Source organism: Solea solea, chromosome 6, assembly GCF_958295425.1.
Source record: "Solea solea chromosome 6, fSolSol10.1, whole genome shotgun sequence".
NCBI lineage: Eukaryota > Metazoa > Chordata > Actinopteri > Pleuronectiformes > Soleidae > Solea > Solea solea.
The window spans coordinates 9,694,328-9,708,132 of record NC_081139.1 but is presented as its reverse complement, the minus strand read 5'-3'; the positions used below and the strand labels follow the sequence as shown (position 1 = coordinate 9,708,132).

General features: G+C 41.3%; 1 protein-coding gene across 2 annotated transcripts in view; it reads right to left on the bottom strand.

Moving 5' to 3' along the window:
• arhgef10la (Rho guanine nucleotide exchange factor (GEF) 10-like a) overlaps positions 1-13,805 on the bottom strand; it is a 100,086-nt gene that overhangs the window by 17,450 nt on the left and 68,831 nt on the right. For both annotated transcript variants that reach the window (XM_058631447.1, XM_058631448.1), the window contains 3 exons: positions 7,153-7,239; positions 2,550-2,764; positions 1,536-1,693 (listed from right to left, as the gene is read on the bottom strand). In XM_058631447.1, the coding sequence (XP_058487430.1) occupies positions 1,536-1,693; positions 2,550-2,764; positions 7,153-7,239 (460 nt within the window). The remainder of the gene's footprint in view (positions 1-1,535; positions 1,694-2,549; positions 2,765-7,152; positions 7,240-13,805) is intronic.

Sequence of the window (13,805 nt, the reverse complement as noted above, 5' to 3'; positions counted from 1 at the left end):
AGCAAACTACTGCTGAGATGGTGTTAAGCCCTCCCGGCCTTGTACAATGCCACATGGCATCCTATCTATCACATGGTGAGGTGTTGTTTTTATACTTACACTGGATTTGAAAATCATTAGGAATGGGAAACAAAGGGAAAGGGGGATTTTAGGGTCAAATGTTTTTGCCAGAATCAGTTTAAGTTTACAGATTCATTCTGAAAATGTCAAAAAAAAAAAGGTATCATAAAATAAATGTGTAATATTATAGGTCATACATTCATGAAAATAAATAAATTAGATTAAATAAATTATAAATGAGTCCTTTATCAGTCCCACAGGGGAAATTCCTTCTCTGCATTTAACCCATCCTCTACTGATATTAGGAGCAGCCACAGAGCAGCGCCCGGGAAGCCTTGCTCAGGGTTACCCCAGCCGTTTTATGACCTGGTGGGGGCTCAAACCGGCAACCCTGGTTAAAAGCCAAGTTCCCTTTCCACTTGGCCATAGCTGTTTTATTAAGTAACCATAAGATTGACTGCCGATCCGTATTACAAATAAATAAAGAAGAAAACTTTTCATTTCATGTCACTGTCACATGTTATTAAGGCTAAATTCACCCCGTGCAAGTGATACACCAGGCAGACCCTCAATGGTTTTTTTCACAGATCACAGTGAAAAGCGCCAGATCGGAGGTAAATCAGCTCTGGCAAGTCTGTGGCAAATCGCTGTGTGAACAATTCAAGGATGTGATGCGAGACTCAGCGATGCATCACAGAAGACTGGAATATATCAAGCAAGCTACACTTGTGGACCTCTCGGGGTGTTCATAATCAGCGCTATGCAAAGTGGCGTGACCCTCTTGTGACTGACAATGACTGAATGTGGCAACAAGCTGCAGTCGAGGAGGCCGTCAAGACACGGCGAGAAGGAATGAAGTCTGCTAGGAGTTTTTACACCATGACACATTACACTGGCATAAAAAAGGACACTATTATTATTATTATTATTATTCTTATCTACCTTGTTTTGTTTTATGTATTTGTTATATTCTCATCGATCTCATGTCATCTCATATACGTACGTATTTTTTAACAGCAACTATTCTCTGAAGCCTCTTTGGTTTTTCCACCACAGACCATAATACTGTAGCTTTCTCTATCGGCGGCCGCTCCCCTCCTCAGCCCTGACACACTTATCATCAGCGGTTGATGTAAAATCAATCTCTTCTTGAGATGGTGCGGCTAACCAGCACTTGAAAGCAAAGAACCTTAATTTAAATGTAAGTCAGTTATAAAAAGTTAAAATCATCCCAACACAATATGTTCTGCATTTTGAATAAAGTTTGTAGGACGACACATTTCACCCCCATGTCAGCTGGGATTGACCCCAGCCACCCCTGTGACCCTCATGAGGAGGTAGACGATGAATGAATGAGTGAATGATAACACATTCTCACTTCCCTAACAGAGTAACAACATCCACCTCTGTCACACTGAACAGAAAACAGTAAACTCGGGCCATTATTTTTGAAAACAAACCAACAAACACCTTACCACTATTATTTCTTCCATAAACCATCATGGTCCCGTTCCGCAGGCCTGCGAACAGGAAGCGAGATGAGTGCTTCAGGCACAGCACGGGGCAGCCATCTGGGTTATGGAGGGTCAATAGGCACTGTGCTGCAGTGTCCACACTGCCATAGACCAGGATGCTAGAGGAACAAAAGCAGCACAAGCAAACATGATAAATGAGCGTCATTTAAGATGACAGAGTGCCTCGTTTTCATGCGTTTTGATTTAACAGTTCACTTTGGAGCAAAGCATTGTCTCGGCGCAGCCACTCCGTCTTTTTCATGTTTGAAATCCCATATGAACCACTCTATAGCTTGTTGTGCTCTTCAGCGAGACAAATGCACATTGCTGTTTGAAGAAAATGTCAAGCAGAAGTAAAGACGACAGTCTTGACGATGCTGAAATGCTGCAACATGTATTTTCCCGTTATTTTCTCTTACTGTAAATCTTTTTTTTTTCTGTTTGCCCAGACAGGTACTTAAACTGGAAGTGAAAGAGTCAGCAAATAAAAAAAACTGCTGGATGCAGGCTCGTATACAAATGACACAATTGAAGACGACAATCACAGGAATGCTGGTGACACAATAGGTAAATATGAAATTCGAGTATATTCTCTGTCAAAAAAAAAATGTATTCACTATAATGAAGGCGGGAGACCTATGCTCTATTACAAACAGTAAGGATCAGGAGGTTTATTGGATTTGAAAATGAAACTGATCTCAGCTGCAGTGGCAGTATTGATGCGACGCTGGGGTATCAGGTCTGATTTGTCGCTTTCATGCAATATTGACAAGCAAATCTTTAATACCGCGAGAATCTCGTGGGACCATAACAAAGAATAATACAGTATATTATTTTGGCGTGACACACTGAAAAGCATTTGTGCTCTTGTGCTGACATTTCAGCCTCTCTTTTCTTTTTTCACGATTCTATGTCGCTTTGTTTTGTTCTTTCTTTCTCAGACATCTGTTGCTCTCTGTGATACAAGTCTCTCACCGGCCATCATCCAATCCGACACAAATGTTGGCGCCGATCCCTGAGGGTGCCTTGTGAACTCCAGCCTCAATTTCTTCCACCAGAGAAGGTTCAGGTACATACTGCAGACATCGGACAGCAGAGCCTACCTGCAGGCTCTTTACGGCCCGTGGCATGGGCCTGTTCAGGGAAAATATCTCGATATGCCCCTGAGAACCTTCTCCTCCACCGGCCACCTGTAGGGGGGGAAAAGGCGACAGCTTCATGTTTAACCTGCACCAACGGATAAATCTCAGTGCCACAGGTAATAAAATATTCTGTTGAGACAGAAAAACACAGAACCAGGCCAGGCTCCCTCAGATTATGCTGACCATGTGTGTTTACTGTCATCATCAAATTATGGAGAGGTCAGAGGATAATGAGTCTCTGGTTAAACATTATCTGCCTATAAGTTATTTGTTGTTGTTTTTTAAATTTAAAGAAAAGATTCTTTCAGACCTTGTGGTTTGTAGTTCTCCCTCACTTTGAAAATCACTTGGAATTTTGAACACGTTACACGGTGGATTCACAATGTCATCTCTACGACATCAAAGAATTCTCAAAACTGCAATCTCTTCAGTGAAGAAAGGAGTACATCTCAACCTCATAAGTTTTTGAAGGACTGAGAGTTTCTTAACAATTCCAGTCTTTTTAAGTTTAAGTCGCCTTGCTGTGTAGTTCTTTTTTTCTGCTTTTTTTGTTGTTCGGGTTTTTATTTTTTGGGTCAGTCAGTGTAAAGTGTGCTTTTGGGGACAGTTTGTTCTCTGTGTAGCTGCAGAGTGAGCGCAACTCGCTTTCATACTTTTCTCAAGCCCATCATTACATTACATAGATTTACTCCTAGGTAAAGATCCTCATGACGAATGCAGGTACCTGCAGAGCGGGGCCCGGGGTGCCAATGGTACGACTAGCATGCAGTACCTCATTGAGACATTCATGTCGTCACCTGAAAGGTCTTGTTTAACACAGCCTGTCAGATTCTGGCAGTAAGGTAATGGTGGAACAAGCTAAATAACATTCATAATAAAGTGAGATGTGCTTGAATGTCCAAGGTTACTGTTATGACTTGTAAGTACATAATTATATTAGCAGGAGTGTGTGTTGTAATGAGCTCAGTTGGTGGTCATTTCTACCAATCAAAGCCTATAGATGACCCGTCTTTTAGAGAAAAAAGAAGAAGAACATAAAAGACCAATCAAAGCAGGCTCCCCAAAGCGATTCACACCTCACAGACTCTCCGCCTTGATAGAGACTTGATTTCCTATCACCCACATTTATATTGGACTTTGTGTAAGTCAATGCCAATGCTGAAAAAAAAATCAACCTATCCCTGATGCAATGCCATTTAAGGTGGCATTGCTCCCATTCCCAAACAATTAAAGGAACACTGTGGGTTTTCAACATGATTTCAATCATGGAAGTCCAAACAAAACACAGAGCCCTTCCTGGAAAGGACGTGCTGCTGCTTACTGCTCGACGCCAACGATTTATCCTCTGTGTGAATCACGTCGTGTGAATGTGACATGAGCTAAATATAGTCTTTAGTACTTCTCCTCCATGCTCGCCCCTTATTTGCATGCAATCATTTGTTTGATTTGTATCAGTGTGCAGAATCTGGACAGGAGCAATCCTGTGGGCTCTTGAGAATGAGCCAGAACAAATAATGGTCTGTTGCAGAGGGTGAAAAGAAGATAGGGAGGACTTATCTTGCAGCATGAAACCCCAGCCCCCCCCCCACCACCCCCCGCCGACAACCCACTCACACGAACACAGTTTCAAGTGCGTAACCAAGGCCACAGGCATGCCCCCCTTACCCAGACTCCTCCTCACAACCGTCTGTACCTCCTTTCCTCCCATCCCCATTGCACCATCACAACTAATCAACCGCTAAACCCTGTATGTATTCAGTGCCGAGACAGTGTCCTGTGACAAAGTCGTCACGACTTTTTTGGGATAAACAGATTTTTGGAATCGTGCCCTGGACAGATTCCTTTTCTCAGTTCGAGAAAAAAAGCAAAAACTCCCTCAACAGTAAATGTTCTGCCAGCATTAGTCAGATTGCCACAGTGAGGAAGAATGCGATAAAGGTCAGGATGACGGACACGTGTGAAGCTGAAAGCATCGATCACTAGATTGTTACCATATATTTCACCCTTTAACACAGAGCGCATCGCTGACGACACGTTGGCACAAGCGCACTTTGCATCACCGTAGTTACGCGACGGTTTGTGCTATCAGAAAAATTCTAACCGTTTCTGAAAACTGAGAAGTTGCACATCAATGGTTATTACGGTCATTTCACTTGCACTCTTTCAGGAAGCCGAAAAATAAGCATATTTGTCACTAGAGAGGAGAGAGTGGGAAGAATTTTCGGCCTGTTTTTGCACATTGAGAGACAAAGTCTCCGTTCTATACTGTTACTGTTTCTACAACAGCACTGTTTTTCTAAATAAACCTTTTTGTTTTCATTTCAAATTGTTAAAACAGTATTTTAAATCTGGAAAAATGGGCAAAAGCACTTAGATACAGGACATTCTCTGGTCCTTTTATGGTTAAATAAAGGAAAAAAAATTCCATGCGGACATTTTGAGGGTCAGGTGTATTAAAGGTTGACCAGCATCGACATCAGCAATTAAAGCAAACATCCTATACAAGTGTATATATACGATGAGAAACATAAGGGCAGAGGAAATGGAGAAAATGAGGATACTGGGGGAATGTGGAACAAGAAGGGTGAAGTCAACAAGCAAACTCTGGGTTATCGGGCTGAATACTTTGATCAAAGCACACAGAAATCCCCACACCCCATCTCATTTTAACATGATTAGTGTCATCCCTGATTTGACAAGCCTGCCGGGGAGGTAGAACCAGCTGGGGGCGGGAACACTAAGCCACTCAGTATCATTTTTGGATCCACTATTATGTTTTTATACCAATTTGTTTTACTGTGGTTACAGGTTGCACTGGTCTGATGTGCTCCGTACTAGAAGAGCTGCTTCTGCACAGAAGGAATATACTGAAAAATAAAAAGAATGTGCCTCCATTTTAGCATCTAATTAACTAACGAACCGACCAACTGTTCTATGTCCATCAAACTCCTTTTGACACAATATTTCACATTAGCATTGGATTCAGTGTAGTGGACGGTCAGACATAATTCAGTGTCATGATATGACTTTAAACATTGACATGGTGTGTCAGAGGCCTTAATCTCAGCACTATATAAATACAAGCGTGAGTCACTGACCACAGCTGTGTCAACATGGTCCAACTAAAACCACTGTCCAGCAGTGTTTACCTGAAATCTGTTGGGTTTTTTTATAATTTTTTTATTATTATTATTTGACCTCCTTTAAAGAGTCTTGTTAGTGTTTTGTTTTGTCTAATGTTGATCTTTTATCCTGCAGTTTCAACTTTCTGGTTCAATCACTTGAGTGGTTTTATGAGATACACTGGGCTTTGAATCAGCTTTTAGTACCACAGAGGCAATAAAAAGAATCAGACAGGGGACACATATCCAGAGCGCACACACTGTATATGCCCCAAACAATAACAGTTTTCCTTTGAAACAATGCTATTTCAAAGTGATTTGATGACCATATAATCAGGAACTGATTTTTCATCACAAAGCTCATGTGCCTGTTGTCCCATGGATTCCTGGATTATGCATGATGTCATTCTTGGACTTCATTATGATTACTTCATGGCATCATTGACATTTATCATATGATATTATGTGATTGGGAAATAAGGTTGTGGTCAGCAGATCCATGTAAGGTCCAATGTTCGCTTTAGAATACCTCTCTGGCTCTATTATGTGTGGCTACATCTTGGAAAACATGTTTTCCTAACCAATGTTTTTGTTGAACTTGAACTTGACATTCGCCCGAACAGCTCCAAAAGTTATTCACCTGGAGATTCCCTTCCAGTTAATGTTTCTACCAAGTTTGGATGGAATCCATCTATGTGTTTTTGAGATACTTCACTCTCTCTCTGTCTGTCCATCTCTTTCTCTCACTCACACACACACACACACACAGACACACAAACTGTCTCAGTTTGAGACACTGAGCTATGGCCTTCTGTCTCAGAGGACCTTCATGATTTAAACATATTTTAGGTCAAAGTGGGATTACCTGATAAATCGCTCCAAAAAAGTGAGAGGGAGCAAAAATTGCAACCTAAAGATTAATAGCAGATTCTGTGCATTTGTGTTTTCTCTGATTCTCCACCTCTTTCTAGATCCACTAAATTCCAGGGATTGTGATGTGATCGTCTGGCAGCACAATTTGCCCCGCTCATCATAAAACACCACAGCACCTACCAACACTATCACTTCATAGTTTCCTGGTGATATTTGACAGAGAGAAAGAGTGCAGTGAGTGTCACATTCACTGCCTTCAGTCACGTTTTTATTCCTCCTTTAAATGAATGAGAGCGGAGTGTAGATGGGATGTTTAAAATCCCCCTAATAAGGGTTATTAAGGTAAAAGCGAAATATTCTGTTTTTGCCTTGTTCAGTGAGTGAGTGAGTGAGTGAGTGAGTGGGTGAGTGGGTGAGTGAGTATAAACAATGCATTATTACCCATAGGTAGCCTTGAGGTAAGGAGGTGCTCGCTGCAGAGAAGCCCAACAACGCACAGTGGACAGGATTATGGAGGGCAGCTTCAAGCTATGAGAGACAAAATGAATATTAGGTTAATAAGCATCATCGCTCAATACAGTTTTTAATACAGTCCCAAATAAACACATTGATATTATGACCATCATTTTTATGTGGAATCCAATTACCTGCGAGTCAAAGTGCCAACAGGAGCTTTGTCATTTCACATGAGGATGAATTTCTTTCTTGCTTACATTAAAACTGTAAATTTTTGGCGTATGAAAACACTGGAGCGAAGAAAAAACTGTTAATATCTGACACCTAAATCATAGCAGATTTGTTGCTGTTTTGCTGAGCATGGCATGAACTTGTCTAGTTTGCAGTGGGCTATTTAGTTCACAATACAAAAGACATTTTATGATATAAAATGGATCTATAAATCTATAAAAATGGACAGAAATATGATTAAAACACACAAAAAGAAAAAGAAAATGCAATAACACTAAGACTGGGACTTGTTTTACATTAAATTGTGTGAGATCTGTCTTAGAGGGGATGATATTAAGTGAGTTTGTGAAAGTCAAAGTCTGTGTTCTCATCACTTACTGCTCAGACAAAACAAAACATCAAGAGACTTTTATTTTGGGAAACTGGGTCCATGCACTAAAGTCAGTCCCACCTCTGATGTGCGAGAATCCAGCCAATTTGTTATCACAAGACAGAGAGAGACAAGACAGCTTCTCAAAAAAGTACTCCAACTCAAGAATCAGAAGAACAGGCGTGTCACACGGTGGATCTGCTCCTGACAATCCAGCAGCAGATCTAGCAGCCGAAGAGAGACGCGCTCGTGACAGCAGAGCACCGAGCTCATAATGTACAATGGAAATATCAGCCCGACTTTCTCCAATATGGACGCACACTTGAGGAGAAATCTCACAGGACTTTCTTTTTTTTCCTACAGCACAAATCTGACGCAGTTAAAAGCAGCACTAGGTCCACCCCCGTTACATGGTCACGGCGCTTTCCCCATAATCACAGGCATGTGACATGTACACGTCAAGATACAAGGAGATTTGTTCTGCTCGTACCACATTTATGTTATGATCGCGCATCAGCAGCACAGCGAGAAAGGAAACAAACGCCACAGAATGCCCCATGTTTCTTCAGACTTAGAACATCATTTTACAGCCAAAGTTGAACACAAATGACTCTTAAATTTAAGCATCATGGAAACTACACTGATCTGAGCCACAACAGTGACTGCAGCAGGCACGAGCCCTGTTACTGTTACTGTAACTGTAACTGTAACTTCATGCTAAAGAGCACCAGGACCCACGTGTGACCCACCCATTACTCATGCACAATGTTGGTCAGTGTGACTACGCTCCTGTGCAGCTTCTCAAAGAGGGAGAGGAGTAAGTGGGTGTAAACAGCTCAGATGGTTCTTAAATGCAGATTTTTGTGTTTGGTGCAAACTTACTCTTATACCACGAGGCTGCTGGAAGTTTTAAATATATCTGACTGAGGCAACATTACTGAAAGGGCACCACAGAACGCAATCAAACAGAGTCAATATATGTTTTAACCTCTTTAAATGAATGTGTTACTTCTTTATGAATAGAGAATAGACGCTGCCAAACATCACCTTTATCTGAGGGTTTGTTTTCCCTCAATTGTAAAGTAATTTGGGTGTTACAGGAATTCTAAAGTGTTCAATAACAACTGTGTAATTATACAGAGTTCATTAAATGAGTTGGTTGAATAGACGTTGTTGTATAAAGAGAAACATGTTCGTACAAAATGTTTATGTTGTTGCAAATCAGAAACGTGTGCAGAGAGAAGAAGTTAGACTTGTAAATTATATTCCAGGCTTATGGAAGGAAAATATTTTATTTTACCTGTCCACGGTTGCCTCTCAGCCTGAGATACATCACATGCCCAGCATCTGCATTGATGTATCTCCATTTCCTCCAGTATGACATTAAATATATAAATAAAATAAGGGTCCATCACTAAAACTAGTACAAAAATGTGAACATACTCGTCAACTGTACACTGACTGTCACAGTGGGTGTAGCCTTTATTTAAGGTTCTGGCAAATGACAAAATGTATCAGTCAGTTCTCACCAGCTTTTATGAGTAGAATACAAATTTTAGACCCACCATTAATGACAATCAGTGCTTCTTTATTAACTCTTGCACTCTTGTGCACTGTTACCGCTGATAACTATTTACACAATGCAACCATTGTGGTTTATTTAGAGTTGTTGTAGAGGAAAAGGTAAAACGTCCACCATGGACCACCATGTTTCGTGAACAGTAACCCCGGTTCTATACCAAATAAATAACCAAATTTTTATATATATATATATATATATATATATATATATATATATATATAATATATAATTTAAAAAAAACATTTTTTTTATATTTGTAGTTGGCTATAAAAGTATCATTTTGAACCTGACATGCACTCACTAAAAATACAAGGATTAATATAATTGGAATGTGACATGTACTTGAATAAAGAGGGAATGCACAGGAGACCTTACAACAACATGAAGACATTTCTGACAGCTATACTAAGAATAGAAAGAGCCAACCTGTCCACATAAGGGGAGAAAAATCCTTTATTCTATACGCCTTACATATACAGGAGACTAGTTAAACCGCAAAGGAGTGATGGAGGTTGACATTTACAGTAAAGAGCCGGTGGCTGTTAGTGCATCAAACCCCCGTGGTGAATGATGATTATTTAGGTGTGTAGCCGCTGAGGGTGGGCCGTGTGACAGACGGAACAGCTAATTGTGTGTTGTGAGGATGATGGGGGGTGGCGGTAGGTGAGTTCTTGAGTTTTGGAAGGGATGGAGGGAGTGAAGGGAGGGGTCAGCAATGAGCAACGCACGTCTTTGACTGTCATCCTCCATGGTGGCAAGCATCAATCACAGGTAATTTATAGCCTTCCTTGAGTGGCGACCTCCCTCTTTTCTCTCTTGTTGGGTGTGTTTGTAAACAAAGAAAAAAAAAGGATGCAGGTAGGTCACTATAATCTCCACATTCCCTCACACCGCCCTTCACTCTGTCTCCATCTATTCAAATTCACAACACAGATGCATCCCTCGTCCTCCATATCAATCTCCGAGTCCCATTTTCTCTCCCCCATCTTTCACTCTATGTTATGCCTCCAGTTTCTTTTACACCGTCTCTGTCTTTTTTCTTGCTCTACCACTCTGTTAATTCACTGTCAACAGTAGTAAAATGTTGTTTTAATAGGTAATTAAGTGGCAGCCATAATGTGGACCCACATGGACGCCCCAGTGGTGAAGAGAGAGTCAGAGTTGCTGTGGACCGCAGGGACTGAAACACTATATAGTGGACTGTGCAGGTAGTTTGATGGTGGCTGGACTTATTATCAGTCACCTGAGACTGACAGGTGCTGCAAGCCAATCTCACCAGAGCTTGATTGCTTTGTTTGTCTGCACTTTTCAGAGTCAGTATGGCATCACCACTGGGAAGTATCCACTCTATCAGAGTCTATCAGATAAGTATTTACAGGCAGGAATGTGCACAGGGATAATTCAGAGAAAGAGAGGATGTTTAAATGAAGAGTTCCAGGAACACCTGCTCTTATAAAACGATAACAGGTATAAAGTGGAAATCTAATTTCGGAATATTGTAAAAGTAATTAGCTAATAACAGCCCTTCTATCCGTCTAATATTTCCATTCTGCACATGTGGTGATAAGCATGAGGGATAATTTCCATATGATTATCTCAGAATGAAATTCCTTGATTTTTGAAGAAAATTGTGAATATAGCTCATGAAGATTTAAGTATACTACGACACTACAACAGTGTTCCCTTGCAGACGGATCATTTCCACATATGTGCAAATTATATTCACAGACACAGAGGAAATATGGATCTTCAATAGTGACCGTACCAGTGGCAATCCTGAGGCTAATAAGGTGAAGCACGTTCAGAAATCAATGAGATTTAAGCTTTCTGGAAGTCTGTGTGTGTGTGTTTGTGTGTGCACACTCGTATTTGATACCTTTAAGGACCTTTTCTGGCAAAAACACTGATCTCTTCAGGACCAGCAGCCCTCATGGAGAATCAATCCTGGTCCCAATGAGGCAGGATTTAATTCCTGAGGAATTGGTTGAGTTCATAGCTAAGATTTGAATTGTAGTTGGGCAGTAACTGGTTATGGTGGATGTAAGAGATAACACTTTGTCCTACGACGAATGGCTTTGCAAACCTGTGTGTGTGTGTGTGTGTGTGTGTGTTGTTGAGAAGTTGAAGCTATTCCCGTGTGATTTGACATGATGAGATAGGAAGGTGAGCCTGTATATCGGTGGAGTGAGGTGTGATGGAGGACTTCGGGGACTGTGGGGTGGAAACGGGCGGCTGAGCTAATTAAAATGAGATTTGTTGATGTGACGAGAGGGCTGCCCCCCAGCTGCTGGTTACCAATGACCCACTGGTCGACAGAGAATCTGCCCCACCCATTAACCAAAGAGGGCACCAGCCCATATGCAGGTTCCAGGTGGCTATGGTTAGGAGAGGTGCATCCATTATTTTTTTCGGGAGACAAATGTAAAATGTGAGCAATTCCACCCATTCCTAGAGGACAGAATTGATGGGGCCTTTAACTGTGACTTATCTACTGTGAACATTGTACCCTTCCTACTTGCTTCTTGGCTCTGTGGTTAAAAGTTAAAATAACGAAATCGTGTTTATTGGTAGTGGTCTAAAATGACAGGGTAGGGTTCTAATGATTCATGCTCTTGGCTGTAGGCCATCAGAGCAGTGTCCCCATGGTGGGGACAACTTTCTCAAAACCAATTAATGCTGTCCTGCTTATCAAGGCTATACTCACGTGCAGTGCGTCTCCTTGCAGAAGTATTCCTCTGCAAGCACTGTGAAATCTGCTCCGAGATATGTGAGGATCAACAACACATCAAATTTGTGTCAACCGTTATCCAAAAAAAGGCCCCATACGTCATATTCATCAGGGACCTACATTGTTATCTGTGGCCAGCATTGCATTGTTTGGCACCCACAATGCTTATGTAATGGATTCTCTTTATTGGAGAGTGTGCCCTATAGTCACTTGTGAAATATTGCATTCAGTGAAAACTACTGAGCACACATTTCTGGACGATTCAAAAGGGAAGGAAAAAATGACTGTGCAAATCCAATATATTGCACTGTATAGTCTGCTAAAAATCAAACAACAACTACAGATACAGAGAACTGGCTGTATATACTGTATGTGTGTATATACACTACCGTTCAAAAGTTTGGGGTCACATTGAAATGTCCTTATTTTTGAAGGAAAAGCACTGTACTTTTCAATGAAGATAACTTTAAAGTAGTCTTAACTTTAAAGAAATACACTCTATACATTGCTAATGTGGTAAATGACTATTCTAGCTGCAAATGTCTGGTTTTTGGTGCAATATCTACATAGGTGTATAGAGGCCCATTTCCAGCAACTATCACTCCAGTGTTCTAATGGTACAATGTGTTTGCTCATTGGCTCATAAGGCTAATTGATGATTAGAAAACCCTTGTGCAATCATGTTCAGACATCTAAAAACAGTTTAGCTCGTTACAGAAGCTACAAAACTGACCTTCCTTTGAGCAGATTGAGTTTCTGGAGCATCACATTTGTGGGGTCAATTAAACGCTCAAAATGGCCAGAAAAAGAGAACTTTCATCTGAAACTCGACAGTCTATTCTTGTTCTTAGAAATGAAGGCTATTCCATGCGAGAAATTGCTAAGAAATTGAAGATTTCCTACAACGGTGTGTACTACTCCCTTCAGAGGACAGCACAAACAGGCTCTAACCAGAGTAGAAAAAGAAGTGGGAGGCCGCGTTGCACAACTGAGCAAGAAGATAAGTACATTAGAGTCTCTAGTTTGAGAAACAGACGCCTCACAGGTCCCCAACTGGCATCTTCATTAAATAGTACCCGCAAAACACCAGTGTCAACATCTACAGTGAAGAGGCGGCTGCGGGATTCTGGGCTTCAGGGCAGAGTGGCAAAGAAAAAGCCATATCTGAGACTGGCCAATAAAAGAAAAAGATTAAGATGGGCAAAAGAACACACATTGGACAGAGGAAGACTGGAAAAAAGTGTTGTGGACGGATGAATCCAAGTTTGAGGTGTTTGGATCACAAAGACGAATGTTTGTGAGACACAGAACAAATGAAAAGATGCTGGAAGAATGCCTGACGCCATCTGTTAAGCATGGTGGAGGTAATGTGATGGTCTGGGGTTGCTTTGGTGCTGGTAAGGTGGGAGATTTGTACAGGGTAAAAGGGATTCTGAATAAGAAAGGCTATCACTCCATTTTGCAACGCCATGCCATACCCAGTGGACAGCGCTTGATTGGAGCCAATTTCATCCTACAACAAGACAATGACCCTAAACACACCTCCAAATTGTGCAAGAACTATTTAGAGCAGAAGCAGGCAGCTGGTATTCTATCGGTAATGGAGTGGCCAGCGCAGTCACCAGATCTGAACCCCATTGAGCTGTTGTGGGAGCAGCTTGACCGTATGGTACGCAAGAAGTGCCCATCCAACCAATCCAACTTGTGGGAGCTGCTTCTGGAAGCGT